This window comes from Ictalurus furcatus, chromosome 6 (assembly GCF_023375685.1).
Source record: "Ictalurus furcatus strain D&B chromosome 6, Billie_1.0, whole genome shotgun sequence".
Lineage (NCBI taxonomy): Eukaryota > Metazoa > Chordata > Actinopteri > Siluriformes > Ictaluridae > Ictalurus > Ictalurus furcatus.
The window spans coordinates 27,492,414-27,511,708 of record NC_071260.1 but is presented as its reverse complement, the minus strand read 5'-3'; the positions used below and the strand labels follow the sequence as shown (position 1 = coordinate 27,511,708).

The window sequence follows — 19,295 nt, the reverse complement described above, 5'->3', positions numbered from 1 at the left end:
TGAAGTCAGATTCAACTAAATCCTCACGTACCAGCTAGCCTCTATTACTGTTCAATGAAATTATGAAATTACTGTCAATATAACATTAACACTATAATAAAACAGTGGTCAAATATCAGAGCCTTAGCTTTTATATAACATATTGTCAATCAAGATGAGGTAATTCATTTAACTGTTCAGTGTAATGTAATGTCTTCACTACACCTTTAGAAATCAGTTTGCTTGCTCAAAGAGTGTGACATGACTGCCACCTAATAGTCTTGTCTCTCCAGCACTGACTGACTGAGTAACATACTGCAGCTTACTGTGGCATACTGCAGGATCGTGCTCTCTTTCTCTTTCTCTTTGTTAATGGCCAGATCTGTAAACAGGCATGATTTCACACAGACTTCAGGTACCGGCCACATGAGAGGGTGCTTCCCACAACGTGACGCTCAAGCAATGTTGAGTTCCCTTTAAAAGGGAACAACGTTTCAATTTACAGTCCTTGCTGTTTTCCTATGTGGCTTGTTTATTCAGTGTTTTCAGTGTTTCATAATCCGAGTTATTACTCCTTTTAAATAATATTCCATAGACCTTGTGTGTATTTACAGAGTCATTTTCATTGTGAAATGTTGTGGTTATAAAACTTTCCTACTGTATGACATTTGAGTGACTGGGTCCACCTTAGAGATCAGGGAAAAGGGATATAATGCTTTCCAGTGCTACTAATGATTTATAACGGAGTGTGTTATCATATCTTATCACTGTGTTATCATAGTTGCATGAATGTTCGATAAATATATTGTGGTACATTTGCTTACTACTATGTGTATTTTGTAAGAATAGTTTGTCAGTATTAATGTGAAATATGAGTAATTTAGATTCTTTATGCTGGGCAAGTGTGTGCTTGTGCCACATTCATGACAGCTGAGTCAGACACTTTTCTGGGAGAAGAGAGGTTGAGGAGGATTACTCCAGGAGCCTCTGTGGCATCCTCTGCTTCCATCAATCTTTCCTCCATCCTGGGCTATATAGTCATATTCAAATCAAAAGGCATTAAACACACACACACACACAATTTTCTCCACTGCCTTTTCTTTGTCTGTCTCTGGGTTGCTGTCTTGCTGCTGGCTATGCTGTCTTTTTGAATGGTTGTCTCTCGGAGGATTAGAGATGGCTTGTATAGAAGCAGGGAAGTGTAAATAATAGTCCATGAAGAGGAAACTCTCTGAATCATTGAGTCTGTTTAAGGCATGATGTGGCTTCCCTTTGAGGAAAAGCACAACCTCCTGCCCTCACTGGACCTCTCATTGCAGGCTAAGCTGGGTTACTGGGTTTGGATGGATGGATGGATGGATGGATGGATAGATGACCACCTATTTTAGTGTTGTAATGTTTTATGGTAGTATTGTCTTCCATTACCTTTCATATTTTCAATGTAGCGATTAATTCAAAGCTGAAAACAAGAGACATCTGAGTAAAAAATGTTTGTACATTTTATCAAGTTTACAATTATTGAATTTGTATTCGCTAAATAAACTCGGGTATAATAATATGGAAATAGTTTGTGTTAATTTGCTCTGAATATATCCACATTGCCAAAAAAATTCAAATGTGTTTTTTTTTCTTCTTCAGTGCATTTATTTGGTTTTAATACAATACAATACAATGACAGACCAGGGTAACTAGCATAAACTAGCACAGGTTGAATCCCGTGAATGCTCATACGTTTGCACTTATGCATAGAAAGTAAAAGGTTTGAAAAACACCCTGCATAAACATATTTGATTCTGCTGCTTTTGAATTACAATGATAATTTTCTAACCTTCTTATCATGTGTCACCATAATCACCTCAGTCTGACCCCATGAAACATTTTCTTGACTTCAAAAAGCAAGTGTGTCATCATTGGATATTGTTGGATTTCATGTGAAATAAGTTGTATATAAGGTATAACCACTAGCCTTAACCCAAGGAAAGTTTCATAAGAATTAAGTAATGTGGATTCTTAGAAATTCGCTAACATGAGACAATATTGGCTTGTCTAGCTGCTTTTCTGTTATCATTACCCAACTATCTATAGCCAGAATAGCTTCTCACTGTACAGCTGCAAGGGTATTGACAATCTGTAAACCAAAATATTTAACAGACTTATTTATTGATTATTAACTGTTTCACTTTCATTATAAAATGTCCAGTAAAAGTAGAATAACTTGGACATTAGTGGTCAATGTAATTCCATCCCCATTTTTACTCAGAATAGGAGTATGTTAAGCCTTTGACTCTTATGTTCAGCATTAATCTCTCTCATAGGAATTTCTCCCATACTACACTCTCCCTTTAGTTCCTGCTCACATTTCACATTGGTAATCACTGAACTATTCTCATTGGTATTTTAAGTGTTTCAGTCTCCTAGGCTAAATGAGGTACAATTATATATAGCAATCTCTTTGTAAACATTATCCTCATGGTTGCACTATAATTCTTCTTTAAATCCAGAATCCCTAGCCCAAAGGATGATGTGCTGTTAAGATTTTGATCGATGATAAGTGAATTCACTTAACTTCAGTTCACACCCCTCATCATTTTAAAAAAGAAACTACGATCAAAACACTGCTGCCTCCAACTATGTCTAGAGGCTTATCTTCAACAGATCATCTCCAAACACCAAAGTGTGTTTTGCATGTTACAGATTCTTATCCTGTTCTCTGTAATAAATAATGATTAAACTAAGGTCATGCTGAGCCAAGATATCAGGATGTAATCCAAAAAAACAACAACAGTGTATTAGGGTGGAAGTGGTGGCAGGGTCTTCATTACATTATAGCATTATTTGTTCAGTAAATAATCTAGGCTAAGGATCTGTGATAGATGTACCCCGTTGGCTGTTCATGAAGATTATGATCTTGGGAAGAAATGTCCTGGAACGCAGCATCAAAGAAAACCCAGGTTCATTCGTGCACAGCATATTTTTGGTTACACTTCAATAGGGGGTCTTTGTATATGTGTGTGTGTGTGTGTGTGTGTGTGTGTGTGTGTGTGTGTGTGTGTGTGTGTGTTGACCAGGTTCTTTTGAACTGCAGTACAGAGCTACATTTGCAAAGTAATTGCAACCCTTTATACCAGTCTCATGGCTGCTCACAATTTCCTGGCCAAGCTTGATATTTATAAACACTTAAAGTTTTTAGAACCAGAAATGAATCCAGTGTTTGGGGGATTTACAGGAGCCAGATAAAGATGTGCATTCTGTGTGCTGCCTAGTCTGCTGTGTTTGATAGGGGGGAGGAGGGTGGGGGGAGGTTGACTGCTGCAAAATTCTGACATAAAATTTTTGGAAGACAGAGAAGAAAGTGGGAAGATAGATAAAAACATGAAGTTCCGCAAAATGTCTTAATAGCCTTTTATTGCTTGTCAGTCCTGCATGTGCATGACTAATGGAAACAGTGCATCAGCAAATATTTATTTAACAAAAAAAAAAGAGTGACCAGGAGATCTGTACTGTAACTCAGCTTCTGGTTGTAATATCCACACACATCAAAGTAATGAGATGGGGAAAATAGAAGCCCATAAAAAAAATCATGTTTTATATCATTATTTTCATACAGATTTATGCTTTGACCATTGTACAGCAAATAAATCGATGTACAAAAAGAACATTTGCAGTGTTGGTTTATAATTCAAACAAAGCATTTATTTATTTATTTATTTATTTATTTCCTGCTAAAGTGTGAAGCTACTAGTGAATTGCAATCATGATCTTCCTTTTCCATTAAGTCATGGATCTCAGAGATAGGATGTACTTTAACTTAAGTCTCTACTGTATGCCAAATAATTACTAAATTATAAAGCAGTATGTTGTAAGACATGATGGTTCACTATGCCATGTATTAAGCTATTTTTAAGTGAGACATACATATTAAAGGTACAAAATTTGCAATCTAGATAGTACCACACCAGCAACAAGGAAAGGTACAATTGAGTGCTATTTTTTTCTGAGAGTGTACAGCTCTCCTATTGTTCTATTTCATGCTCATTGGTTATTGGTTTTAGCTGCAAGCATTCTCCATATTAAAAGCACAGAGTGGAGGGTCGGGCGAAATTTTCCATTAGCTGGTTACATCCGGGCTGAATGTGGATGGGGACATAAAAGCTTATAGAATCAAATATAGAAACAAATATCCGTTTGAGCTGGCACAGTGCAGTCCAAGAGCTGAAGAATGTTCCACTCTAACCCAGCTTATATACACTTACACACAAACTCCCTCCAAGCAAGCTTCCAGAGTGATTTGCCCCAAGCATCCTCCTCTTCTTTTATCTTTTAGAGAATGAAAGACTGAGGAAGGGATTGGATGCGAGTTTACAATGGAAATACACTGTCACTAAAGTGAACGTTAAAGGATGCTCAAATGTCATGAACTGTGTCAGTCTCTGTGGCAGGCTCTCACAAACTCTATCAGCACTAAGTGAAGTATAGATTTTATCAGGCCATCACTGCTCTGAGTCCAGAGAACTGAGCCAGACTAGCCAGGGTCATGTTCTGAACAAAATAATGAGCTGCTTGATTACAGCCTGCAGGTTCACAGCTCAATTTGACACTGAGGCTCGTTCAACCAATCGATGGAGGAAGTGCTTTAGCACTGCATAGCTAAATGACCAATCATGAGTCCCAACCTGGAGAAAAACATGTGTACAGTATAAGTAAGTGTCCCATCTCTCACTAACATTATAAAAGTGTACTCTACATACAATTAGCACTTGTGAAATTGGTGAAATGATATCTTGTCTCTGATGGCCAACTCGCACCTCTTGTCTCTTTGATCACACCGATCGCTCTGTCCTTCACGCTCGTCTGGGCCTATTAGCTTGCACAGATGATGTGTTGCTGATGAAGCTATTGCTCTGCCTGAACAACCCACTGACCAATCAAATCCAACTCCATGTTAGTTGTCTGAGTTGTGTCCTTGCTGGGGGCGATAGGACAGTTTACTTATAGGACCAGGATGTTACTCTCATACCTCATTGTGCCCATTCTCTACCACCTTTGGTCCTAAATCAACCTCAGGAACTTTCCCTACTTCTGGTAAGACCAATGACAGACAGACTCGATTATAGTTTATTAACATAATTTACATTGCACTTTTCGTACATTTCTGCACATTCAATACACTTTAAATATAGCTTTAAACCAGTGATCACTTATAGCGCCTTATACCACAACACTGTTTAATTATTGAATCTGATTGGTTAGAAGGTGTTGACTTATTTTCTATAATAGCAGCTTTGACAGTAATGCTGGCTGAAATTCAAATCAGAGCCTCACATTCATGTGCTAGTTCGAATATGTTATAGTTTTTATAGTAACAACAAAAAAATCTTATAACAAAGAGAACAGTATAACAGATGATATGTTGAAGCATGCTATAATCAGACATTTATTGAACATTTACGGAAGGAATCTCCAGTGTCAGTGCTTTGTAACGGTTAGTAAATTTTCTGACACTGCTAGAAAGTCTTCAAGAAAGAAGACATTCTGTTTTCCAATTTCTGGGTATCATGACAAGCTGCATTTTTTTTGGTCTTACATATTTCTTTATACTTCAACAGAGAGAAAAAAGAGACTAGTGACTGTTTTCAGCCGCTATAATGTTAAGTGGTAACAGGTAATAACTTGTCTTATGGATGTCCCACACATTAAATATAACTATAAACGGATAAAAAAAATACATTGTGTCCTTCAAATTGTCAACACTGTGCTCTGTAGTTTGTTTATTTTTTTCCTGTAATTAGAGTCAAACTGTTAGAGTGTAAGGAGGTCCTGTTTTGTTGTTTGGTTAAATTTGAATCTAGTTGGGTCCTTTTTACAGGCTAATAAGTGCACATGTGTTTGTATGTGAAACAAATTGTTCATGACCCTAATTTCGTTTGAATGCACAGAAAGCTGCTGCTGCGCCCTCATTTAATTCACCTCTGTGATATTCCATTTGAGTTGACATCCCAAGGGCAAAATGTTTAGACCGTCCACAGGCCCTTTGTGTTTTACTGGATATGTGGGATGTTGCTGGAATTGTATTACAATAATGGTTTAAACAAACATAGTAAATTATGTGTGGGAATTTTTTTTTACACCTTCACTTCGGGGTCTTATCATGCCATCATGTAAATCCATCCAGTCCCATTTTGGTAAAAGCAATGCAGCTTATCTGTTGTTGATTAATTCCTATTTTACTGTCCAGCTGAAGTGGATTAGTCTGTGGGGTTTATAATCCCTCCTGAGTCTGTGACACTGCTTGCAATCCCAAATGCCGTGAGATTAAATGGGGATAAGAGAGTATGTGATGCAGATCAGACATCATGGTCGCCAGCAGGAGAGCCAGGTTACAACAATAAGACTTTTCCGTGTGTTATATTTCATTATCCATGCCTAAGGTCCTTTGCCTGGAAAAATGAGGACATGTTAGGGAGGGGTGGTTAGGGAAGTGATAGTCTGGTTGATGTCCAATTGTCACAACAAACCTCTGTTTGAACGAACAAGTGAAGCAATAGAAGTGAATATACTATGCAAACTAGAGGTAAATAAAACTATGCAATCCTAAGCGTTGATGTGTTGACCTGCAAGAATCCAGATGAATATCGTGGGTGTCATGGGTGCCATCCACCCCTCCTATTCACCCCAAATACCCTTGGGACCGCTTGATTGGCACACAGAAACCACCTCTCGTCCTCTACACCAAGAATTAACCTCAATCCGAAACAGTAGAACAAACAGCGACATTTCGATGCAGGGTTTTTTTCGTGCTTCACTTTCGCCACAAAGGTCACGTGTCCAGATCCTCACCCACGTGACCTCATCTGTGGGCCAATCAAACTTCAGCTTCTGTCAGGGCGAAGAGCAAGAAAGGACGGTGGAGAAATCCTTTCTTCGTGCAATTATTTGTATTTTTTCAGTCTTTTCCAACTGTCCTAATTTGTATCCATCTCTTAGGAGCCGCACGAAGGTAAAAGATTTCCTGTTAAAGCTTCCTTTTAATTGTTTTCTTAAATATTTTTTAATTGTCTAATGGCTGAACATTTTTTTATGGAATAGTTATACCAATTACTGTCTTTTATGTCAGATTGAGAAGCTCTAATAAACCAAATGAATGCTCATCCTATGAAGACAGACATGAGTAGGATCGATCTTCTCATTGCTTGCTTCTGTGTTAGCATTGTGCTCCTGTTTGATTTGGATTGGCTTACGAACCCCTATTTAGACCAGAATTATTTGTCAATTGGTTAACTTATTGCCTGTCATGAACTTGCCAAAGGAAGCAGTGGATGGAGAATAATGCCGTTATAACATGACTGCTTGGTTGTATCACTAGCATTTGAGTTGTGGTAATGCAGAATGCAGCAATTTCTGTACATATAATTTTAACAGCTGGTGTGACTCCTAAGGGTAGATAGTGTTGTTTTATACAACATGCCATGTTTGTCAGCCTCAGTAAAGAAGCTCATCCTTATGAGAGTATCTACGTGGTATTCCGGAACATTGTTACTTCGATTACCGTCATGGCTTCATTATCTGCCACAGTGAATCACACAAATGTTCTTGCGCAATATGATTGGTCTACGGTGTGCTAGAATTCAGTGGTATATTGACCTAGACACATAGATTTCACATCATATTAAAATTATAATATAGCGTCATTGCCCTGGAGAGTTCTTTTATACCTTTACCAATGCACATCATCAAAATAAGAAAGTAGTTGATGTTCGGATGTTGTTTGTCTGGTTGTCGTTTCTGATGGGACTGAGGCTTTGGTGATGAACCTCCATCGGCTTACGATAAGATTCAAGGTCTGGATTTTGTGTTGTAGACAGCTGCTGATGTGTTTAGTGCATTTGTTGCAATCCCAAAATGGTCGCTAACAGTTAATTCTGACACTATGGCTGCACTTCCTTTGTCAGTTAAGAGCTTGCTAAAACCGTTTCCCTGATATTGTTTTGACAATGTAGTCAATATGAATTCATAAAGGCAACATTACATGAGAGATGATAATGTTCACAATCGTCACCATGTCAATGGCTGTGTCTTCGAACCTTGTTTTCAATGTGATACCAGCCAACAGCTAGAGGTGTCTCCTCTGCAATTGGGCTCTCGCCACCATTTCTCTAGTAGCGATGCTAATAACTTGTTATATGATGTGCTTATTTAGTGGATATGTGTGGCTGGATTTGTGATTATAATTCGGGGTGAGATCTGGGCGAGGGCGACTGATCTTTGCTGACAGCTTTAGAGGCGGTCGTCGGAGGAAAGGCAAGGGTAAGGGAGGGGTTGGATTGGAGGAGTGGGAATGAGAGCGAAGAACAGTGCCCATGCTGACACGAGTGCAGCAACAAAAAAAAACCTTATCTAAAGCTGTTAGATCTGAGACTCTATAATCATACACCGCCTCCTCCATAACAGCCAGCCTGGCATCTCACACACACACACATGCATGTACCCAAGAATGAAGATGGACCACTGCACAGTACATGTAATTTTCATTATTATTATTATTATTAGTAGTAGTAGTAGTAGTAGTAGTAGTAGTAGTAGTATTGTTATTGGTGGTGGTTACAATGATTGACTTTTCTACTGTTCCACAATTAAAGTTTGATTCCAACAAAGTCTGAATGTAGACAAATGTCCAGCAGCTTTTGCTAGTCATTTATGTATTCTCTATAATATCTGTACAATCTCTATCGTGTCCTCATGGTAATGAGAACCGTCACCAGCAGTATTCTACAGTTATTTTTATATCACAGAATTTCAAGGAATCGGGCACCATCTAAACACTAAACAAGATTCATTTACAAAAATTTTGATGAAACAGTTAACTTTGTCTGGCTGTTCAGAAAATAACTTTGATTACCTGGTGATACCTCATGGGTATGCTGCATTTCCAAACTAGAATCATCCCTAAATTAAATACAGATCTGTGTAGAGATTGATACTGTGTGTCTACTTTATTAGTTCATTGCCAATTTTATTTCTCTTTAGTTCTTTATTAAGAGACGACACTCTTCATTCTCTCTGTAAACCTTTTTTCTAAATTGAGACATTGAGACATTGTCCATTGTCAAAAGTCCTACACAAATAAAATTGAATTGAATTGAATTAAATAGCAAATCCCCACCGTGGCCCTGTGTGTGTGGAGTTTGCGGGGTTTCCTCCGGGTACTCCGGTTTCCTCCCCCAGTCCAAAGACATGATTGGCTGATTGGCATGTCCAAAGTGACCGTAGTGTATGAATGGGTGTGTGAATTGGCACCCTGTCCAGGGTGTACCCCGCCTTGCGCCCGATCCATGTTTCCCTGTGACCCTGAAGGAAGGATAAGCGGTATAGAAGATGGATGGATGGATGGATGGATGGATGGATGGATAAATAGCAAATCCTCTGATCTAGGGATAGAATTAGAACTATGGGTTCCATCAGAGGATTAACCCAAAGAGACTTTTTGAGTGCCCACGCCTGGGAATCTGGGATGCTTAGAAGAAGCCAAATTGTAGTGAAGTATAGTAGACAGTAGAGTTCAACATTTGTGGAAAATCTTTTTTCATAAGATAGAAGGCATGCATTGTAAGGCATGCGTTTGAGACATTCTAACAACATTTAAACAGCAATTTTACAATCAGCTTTGTGACATGTATATACAGTAAAAGAATAGGAATTAGCATGGACACAAACTGTTTTCTTTTCCTCTTTTTATTGTATTTGAACCATAATATGCGGAATAAGTGGGCACGATTTTCAGAACATAGTTCACTTTCATGGAGATGACAGGAGAGTTCTCAGCTGGGCAAGGTCAGACAATCATACACACACCCAGCCAGACATGAGGGCTGATGGGAGGCTGCTTTGTAGCTTTCTAACTGGCTTTATTCGTCATTAGTTCTTTTTTGTGTGTATGATTAGTACAGTGTTCATGTTCAATGCCAGTGATGAAGCAAAATCTGCCAAGCATTAGTCAAGTAACTGATGCTCAGGTGTGTGTAAGAGACTGTCTGATTGATTATTGTATTATATTGCTTTGTCTGGAGTCGTTTCAGCCCAACCATCTATAAATAAATATTGTTGTCTATTGGGAAAATCTATGTTTTATTATTTTTTAATAAACAGCTGTAGGCCTATATATATATATATATATATATATATATATATATGTGTATATATATATACACATATATACACATATATGGACAATGGCAGGAGATTAAGTGGAGATTAAACTGTTGGTATTTTTTTTTGTTCTGCTCGTTCTAGGCTGAAGCTGCAGAGTGGAACACGAATGAACAAAAAAATAAATAAAAAAAGATGTTTTGCCCTGGGCAGTAATTTGCCCTGAAATGTAGTATAAGCCGTGGTGTCTCCAATAAACACTGCCATGTCATGTTATGCTCAGGCCCTTGACACACTGACAGGCCTAGTGATGTGTTTAATACAATAAATCATGGCTGCCGATTTGCACAGGCCGCTCTGCCGGCTCCCCTTCAGCTCCAGTCCTCCGCTCTCTCCTTTCCTCCTCTGCCAAGTCTCCACAGCCCAGAGCAAGGGTTGCACCCACTGCTTCTCCACTCACTCTCTCTTTTTTATTGCTCTGTCTAGCTCTATATTCTGTATTTCTGTACAAATGGCATTGCATCATAGATAACTGGACTTGTGGTTTAGGCTTGAACACTTCTCCATGGATTACACGTTAAAATTAAGACTTTACTCTGCCTTTCGAATTAATTGAATTAATCGATTGATTAGAACAGTTGCTGAATGTCATGTGATAAGCTTTGTCAGCACACCACTCCTTTATGTCCTGTAGGTTATAGTTAATTAAATACATAGCTAAATCCCACTACATAGGAATTCCCACTAGATTCAACAAACATTTCAGTAATGCTGATTTTATTTGTATTTGCATGCATGTTTTGTTAAATGCTAATCAAATAAATGTACTCATGCAGCATGTGATGAAACTTCCAGTAATGTGCGAGATTTTCTCTGGATAAAATTATGTTACTGGTTATGCCAAGATCACGAGAAAACAACAAAGAAAAAAATTATTAATGATGCGTGGCCGCTTGGGGCTTCCGTACAAATGTGACAATAGCCCCAGTTAGGCCATTTCATACAATACAATAACATTGCATTAAGAAAGATAGTATTAACAATGTTAAATATTAATATAGCATTAAGCATGTATGTAGCATTAATCTTTAACACAATGAGAAGAAACATGCTAAGATGGTTTGGCATGTATAACATCATTAAAAGGCTTATTTTAATGTTACTTAAAATGTTAGTCAGATCATTTGGAATAAAGAGGTTCAGCTGATTTCTTTATTTTTTAAGTTATTATTAATAACTTATTCAAATTAAAAACTTAAATTATTATTTTTAAAATTTATATAGTGCTTTTAACTCGTTAGTTACTCTTCTAAAATTGCATTCTATAAAGTCAAATAGTACCAGGTTTATCTGCATACAATAGATTTTCCTGATGATCTGAATGTAGGGACAGTAGTTTATACCCCATACGGTGGTGAGACGTATTTGTGCATGTGAGAGTTGTTCAGTTTCATATTCACTTCTGGTCTGAGGAATCACTTCTGTTCTCTAATCTTCTATGAGGGAGCCTGAAGAGGAGCTAAGATTGCCAGGAAGTCACTCAGCAGTTTCTTCATATTCTTCTCCATTAGCTTTTAATACACTGATGCACATCTAGTGCAAGTATAATCTACTGATGGACCCTTTATACGAAAAGAGTGCTGAATCACCTCAACTCTTGCATATGACTATGAGACATGATGCTTGTGCTAAATACTTTTTTTATTTGAGCAAGTTTAAAGAAGGATGTTACAGTTAATACAGTTAATGCAGTAGGGGTCAAAGCACCAGTAGTCAGCATAAGCCTATACATCTCATAAGCCTATACATAATGTTATTAAAAAATGGTGCTGCTGCTTAGCGGCATAGTGCTTACAGTCGGGGATGATGCAAGCATTTTGAGCTAGATAAGGTTTGACAAGCTGAAGATAAACTTTGAATCTTCGCCATCTTTGTATTTCATTAGGGTATATATTACTTCAAATCCCTCAATATCATGTTTTAGAATGAATTATTTCCATAACATGGAATGAACAAATCCATTTAGATATATGGCTAAACACTTTACTAAGTCCACAAATAATGCGATGCAATACGATACAGTGGTGTCTCGATACGATACATTTTCGATATAGCAAAATAAGCATCGCTTAAATATGTGTTTCCATAACTATAACTATGTGTTTCCAAAATTATAACTAAAATATAATGACTGCATTTGCATGGCTTTTCACTGGAACTTTCGCAGGGTTTCACTGACGTGATTCACAAGGGGGCGTGACTGAAGCGCAGGGTTTTTCCCGTTCTGCTGTCAGTTACCATAGCTCTCTGTAGCCCTGGATGTGTTTTTGAATCCTGTGTTTTACAACAGGCTACTGAATACACACTCCCCAATCACTGCAGTGATTTCTTTCACTCGGATTGAAGAGAGTTTGCTGTGCTTGCATGCACGAGGGTGTTGCTTCATGTTTCATGTTTTGTTTAGTTTCAGAGACAGACACAGAAGGGTGATGTTGGATATGATTGTGGCATTATCATCAGTGTATGGTACTCTATATTTGGCGGATTTGGCACATTTTTTCACTCCACCACTCACTGGCCATCAACATTTTAAATTACCGGAAAGCCAAGTGCTTCTTTACACCAGACGTTAAAAGATTAGAGGGAAACTTCAAGCTCCTGCTTTGCTTCTGACCTTAGCCATTGCTACATTTCCCAAACTAGTATGGTAGCAAATTCACCCATGGAAAAACAGTGTGTTTAAGAGAAGCGTGTCTTTAAAACCCAGTCACCTCTTTTGATTCGACATAAAAAGTTGAATCGAGAGCCTCGCTTTGAACGATACGATACATTGTACCATTGCACCCCTAATAAGCATATATTAAATTCAGTATTATGAATCTAATGCTTTAATAATGAGGAATTTAAGTTAACTGACTTACACACCCTTCATAATGTAAATAATATTTATCAATTAGCAGAAAACAGGACGTTCATAAGATGTTAACCATTAGCACTATTAATGGTTTTTCTATATATGACTCTTATATTTTAATGTAGTTAATGTATACTCAGAATTATTTCCTGATGTGCTAAGGATTAGTGGATTTACTCTTTATTGTGCATTATTCATAATTCATCAGTATGAAAGCATTACATAATGATCAATATGTACAATACATGTTTATTTGTGGACCTAATAGTAAAGTGTTAACAGATATACAGTATTTTATAATTTACTTTGGAAAATGAAATTGCTGTGTGCTTGAAACAAAAAAGAAAAAGGGCAGAGCAGTTTTTTTTGGGGTGCTCTGCTTGACCAAGCATAAAGCGTGATTAATTCGATAGCAAGCTCAGAAGAAGGGGCCAGAAGCTCTTTATGGAAAAGCATGACCCACTTACAGCATCGCATTATATACAGCAAATGGCTTTTAATAACAATCAGGAATATATCAAATTTACATATCTGTCATGTTAACAATGATTAAATTCGATACAAGAGAGTATTTATAGAACTTATGTTTAATTCTGGCTGTGGGTTCAAAGCGCATGTGGCCTTTTGATTCAGATACTCATTATGATTGTGCGACTGAGTCGGCTAACCCCCGACACAAATGAGGGACTCCGATTTAAAATTCTGAGCATGTTTAAGTGCCTGCTTCTCTCTCTTTTTTTTTTGTACATTTGTATTACATGTTTAGGATTCTCAAAATAGCCCCTGCACCATTCAGCTTTTCACCTCCAAGCACAAACGCTGATTTAATGAAGCCATAATGACACAACTGTAATCATGAAATACAAACAGCTCATAGTTAAAAATAGCAGAGATATAACACGTGCATTTCTTCAGCTGTTATGTAACCCCTGTTCTCCATTATAGCATACGTTAATTATGCCGTGTTGTGTGGTTTGTTTTTTAGTGCTGTGTACTGATGATGTTAATTAGCTTTTTAAACAAAACTAGCCTCCCTCGAGAGTGTGTGTGTGTGTGTGTGTGTGTGTGTGTGTGTGTGTGTCTGTTGATTGATTGATTGAAAGGAAGGAAGCGACACTTTAAAAGGGATATCACACAACACAAATATCTCATCATGACTCTGAGCTTAATGGAAATACAAGCAGCTTCTTTTCAAACCAAAGAGGGACTGTAGTGAAAAGGATGATCTTGTTCTGGCCCCTTTAGGTCAAATATTGTATAGTGTTCATGAGATTTAAAACAATGTAAATTACGCAAGTAAAGCTGTGTAGCATCACATTAAAAGAAGCTTTAAAAAAGTCATTTAACACTCCTATTATATTATGAATCAAGTTGACCCATTTCCATATTTGAGATGTCTGAAATACTGCTTAATCTCTCTTTTACGCTTTGAAATTTTTTTGACTTTCCTCATTTAGTGTCATGAACTTTATATGCAAATATTTCTCCTTATGGCTTGTCTCTGACAAGCCATAATAAAAGTTTACTGTTTTAAGCTGTTATTTGCTATTTTTGTGTGTATTTACTGTGGAAGTCATTTTGAGTTTATGATAATACTTTTGTACTCCTTAATCCAGTGGTTTTCAAACTTTTTCAGCGTGAGCCCCCCTTGTGTAGGGTGTATCCCTTTGTGGCCCCCTAGTGTCGTCATTTTTTTTTTTTTCAATTTCGGTTGTTTCACATTAGGCTCTTCTGTATTAACTTTCTCAGCTAAGAGACTATGTCATCTATCTAAAAACTTATCCATTTTAAATAATATCAGGTTTTATCCACGTGTGGCTAACAGTACTGTACTGTAGTATATCAACAAATGTCTCTGTTCGGTGTGTGTCTTAGTGTGCTGAGTATAATTGATTAAATTTATTCATATTTCTAATTTTTATGACCATCATAATTCAAAGGTTCATAATCCTGATTTACATACAGGTAAAATGTATTTTTAAAAAAAAATAATGTTCGGGAATTTCTATGCGGCCCCCCTGGCGCCCTCTGGCAGCCCCCAAGATGGCCACGGCCCCCAGTTCGAGAACCAGTGCCTTATACTCTTTAATTGGTCTGTCTATCTGTGATTATGTCCTACTATGCACTTGTAGTATGTACTCTATATTCTCAAGCCCAAGAATTTAATGGGTTAAACAATTATACAGATAAATAAATAAAGAAAATATTTGAGAATCTTTATTACGCTGATAGGAAGCCTAACTAGCTGATACTGTTCATGTTTCAGCAGGTGACTGATTCCTCACAGCAAAGAGCTCCTAATGATAAAAGAAGGGGCAAGGCCAAATTCTCATCTTTTGTGACATGGCTTTATTTCCCATCATGGTTTTAGTGTGGATTAGGGACTTTATGCAATCCGCAGTTCTGTGGGAAATTGGTGAACATCTGGCTCCAGATTTCATCTGTCCATCTAATTCTACTGCTTTCTCTCAATCCACCCTCTTTCTCACAAACACATAGAGACACACACACACACACACACACACACACACACACACACACACACAAACCTCTCAATCACTTCTCTTATTCCCTTTCTCTTTCTGCTTTATTTCACAAACATGTCTCAGGTCCCTGTACACATTTAGAAAAAACAACAACAACAAAAAAAACAATATTCTTCAAACACCATGTAATTCTCCTACTCTGCCATCATCACTTCATCACTCACTCCCTGAGTTATTTCTTGGACTATTCTTCCCGCTGTCTTTTCACCATCCTCAACTTTCTGTCCTGAGACTGGCATAATGTTTCCATCTCTCAATGTCTGCTGAGTGACTGGTGTGATATGAGAGAGAGAGAGAGAGAGAGAGAGAGAGAGAGAGGGGGTGGGTGTGGGGGTCGGTGGTAGGGGAGGAGATGGCCCTGCCACAGAAACTCATTTTGTCCATTCTCCTTCTGTCTTCCTCTTGCTCTCACCCACTCTCCTCTCACTCATTCACTCGCTGCATGTGTGCCAATTTGCAGTTTGATGGTGAACTAGTGCAAGGGAATTATTCTCATTTAATTTTCTTGTAGAGAAAGCAGATTTATATATATATATATATATATATATATATATATATATATATATATATATATATATATATATAAATATAAATAAAATGACAGCACCAGCAAACTGACACCGTTCTTCTTCTTCTTCTGGAACAGCGCTAGACCAGAGCTTTTTTGCCAGAGACCTTGAGATCTTTCTGGAAAGTTGCTTTGAGCAAGGTCTATTGTTAAATGTCTGATAAAAAAAAAAAAAAAAGAATGACTCCTCTGACCCCAAGTTTTTCAAACTAGGATGTACAAGGAAAGAATTACGTATGCAGTAACACATATAATGACATAAAATGATTTCTTGGTAAGAACATCTCATCAAATTTTCATTCTATGTGTAAGCTCTAATGTTAAAGTTTAAAGCCATATACAAGTACAGGACTCTGTCTCACTGCTTTTTTTATGTTTCATGAAAAGGGTCTGATCTGTGTTGTTTGTGTTTGAGGGTTTTACAGTATGTCATATGAAGTAAAATGCCAGATAAGGTACTGAATAATCCTTGGGGTTTAAAGATGTACTATATGTCACATAATTCCAGACTTGAATTTACAGGAATGAGAAGTGCTCCCTCTCGTGTTCAAAGTGCGCATATATAGCATTACTACAGATTTCAGATATGCTGCCATCTAAAGTCAGCCCTCCTTTTAACATGGCGTAAATGTATCGCACACGCAAAAGCAGTATACTGTAATGTACTGTAATGTTCTTGTGCACATCTTATGCAAATCCATATGTATACCTTCCAGGTGACTGGTTGGCTGTCATTACCATCTCTCTCTTCCTACTCCTGGGGATTTCCTGTCACGTGACCATAAATCAACTTCTCCTCCAATCCCACCATGGAATCCAGCAAAGTGCAGTCTGAAGGGGGCCTCAATGTTACCCTCACCATCCGCCTCCTCATGCATGGCAAAGTATGTACAGATAGATCAGAGGGTTGAGAGAGAGAGAGAGAGCGAGAATGGAAGATAGGGTAGTAAAATATTGAGTTACAGTATATGAGCGATGATTGATTTCTAGATCAATATATATTTTTTTTATGTTTTGTATCACCTCTATCAATATTGAGACAGAAAGACAGACAGATAAATCAATAGAGAGACAGACAGACACAGATAAATAGACAGGCAGAGAGAGAGAGAAAGAGATAGACAGGCAGGCAGACAGACAGAAAGTTCAAATAAATCTGCTTATTTTTTTAATTTGATGAGGTTTTTTATGCATTAAATTTGTATTAGTCATGAAAAAAACATACATCAAACAAACTAGCTACTCCTCCTTTTTTCTGTCACTCTGAGCTGTTACTGCTTTGTATGGGAATGTACAGATAAGAATAATATGGTGGGTTTTTTTTTTTTTTTTTTTCTTTTATCTTTTCAGGAAGTTGGAAGCATCATTGGAAAGGTATGTTAAGAATATCCACAATATTATAATATCTTAACTTAAAAAAACGCTTTGAAAGCATTTTGAGATGATTTAACTTTTTCTTTTTCTTTTTTTTAAAAAAAATTTCTCACATTATGTTTTGCTTCTCAGAAAGGAGAAACTGTGAAGAAAATGCGTGAGGAGGTAAGGAAAAACCTCTCTCTGGCTCTGTCACTTTTCTGTTTAAACCCACAGTCATGGATTTCGGAGTGGCATCTCCTCGCACTCTGGTTTCAATAATAAATGGAGTAAATAATTATTTTGAATATGCATCTTTTATAGACCGTTAAAACCTTTGTATTTGTACTTCAAAAGATGGAAGTAGGAAATAAATATAGACTCTAAAGCATGGATTTCTCCTGAAGCTGAAGCTTGTGTGATCTACAGAGTGCTGCTCGCATCAACATCTCAGAGGGGAACTGTCCAGAGCGAATCGTCACCATCACAGGACCCACGGATGCCATCTTTAAGGCTTTCGCCATGATTGCCTACAAATTTGAAGAGGTACACATTATTAGCCACTGATCATCGAGGGCTTTTAATAATAATCATCTCTGTCTTACATCTTTCTGTCTTACATACCTGGATAAATTAGAAACAACAAAGTATTGCATACAGTTCATGAATTAAAGTTTGTTTGTCCTGAGCAGAACTGAATCCACTCAGTCAGCAGTACTAGCAGCTCCTCAAACTGTGAAGGTTAAATAATCACAAATCACTGCAGCTGGCACTTCACTAACAGCGTAGAGAGGCATTCAGATTTCAAAATACCACAAGACTGCTGCATTCTTTAAAATGGTTTGCATTCAGCCATCATCATCATTGAAATGTCTAGAAATGCCTTACTCTTGCTTCAGTGGATAAACTAACCTGGATACTATAGATTTGTAGCCAAGAACTGCTGCTGTAATCATAAACTGAGCATTTCAACACACTTGGTACTGTTTGCCTTTATACTATACAGTTATAGAAGAGTAATGATTTATCTCACTATCCGCTGTAGCATAGAAGCGGATGAGTTCCCTTTGGAGTCTGATTCCTGTCCAGGTTTCTTCCTCATGCCATCTTGAGGAGTTTTTCCTCGACCCTGTCGCTTGTGCATTGCTCATTAGAGAGCTTGATATAAGGCTACATCTTTTCTGTAAAGCTGTAGTCTATTGTTAAAAGCACTACACAAATCAAATTGAACGGAAAACTGAATCTAAAAACTGCTTTCGGTTCTATTGAGATTTAACATCTTGAATTCCTCACTCTACATTCATTTTCCCTGTTTCACTGTAGCTACTGAATAATTCATCATAGTTACTGAATAAAATCTTCTAAGATAACTGAATAATTAGCCGGGACACTGAGAAGTTAAACTGTATGAATTAGAGCTTTGCAGCTGTTCGGCATTTTGACTCTTGTTCTCTTTCACATGCTTTCGCAGGATATAATCAACTCCATGAGCAACAGCCCGGCCACCAGCAAGCCCCCGGTCACTTTGCGGCTGGTGGTCCCAGCCAGCCAGTGTGGCTCTCTCATTGGCAAGGGAGGCTCCAAGATCAAGGAGATGAGAGAGGTACAGTGTTTATTCCCACCTACAATACTGCTGAGAGATAGAAAATTTATTTTAAAATAAGTAGAGCATGACAGTCAGTTCTGCCCACCAACTGACAGTTTTACTGTCATGTGGATAGAAACAGCCAGAAATGATTAAGGAATAAAGCACAACAGGGCGGTGTGATGCAGCCTGTTACCACCCTGTGGT

General features: G+C 37.6%; 1 protein-coding gene across 9 annotated transcripts in view; it reads left to right on the top strand.

Annotated features, from left to right (window-relative positions):
• The window catches only part of pcbp3 (poly(rC) binding protein 3), an 80,860-nt gene that overhangs the window by 39,239 nt on the left and 22,326 nt on the right, over positions 1 to 19,295 (top strand). For all 9 annotated transcript variants that reach the window (XM_053627429.1, XM_053627428.1, XM_053627424.1 and 6 more), the window contains 5 exons: positions 16,867 to 17,034; positions 17,501 to 17,524; positions 17,657 to 17,689; positions 17,933 to 18,049; positions 18,975 to 19,106. In XM_053627429.1, coding sequence (XP_053483404.1) covers positions 16,960 to 17,034; positions 17,501 to 17,524; positions 17,657 to 17,689; positions 17,933 to 18,049; positions 18,975 to 19,106 — 381 coding nt within the window. In that variant the 5' untranslated portion in view covers positions 16,867 to 16,959. The remainder of the gene's footprint in view (positions 1 to 16,866; positions 17,035 to 17,500; positions 17,525 to 17,656; positions 17,690 to 17,932; positions 18,050 to 18,974; positions 19,107 to 19,295) is intronic.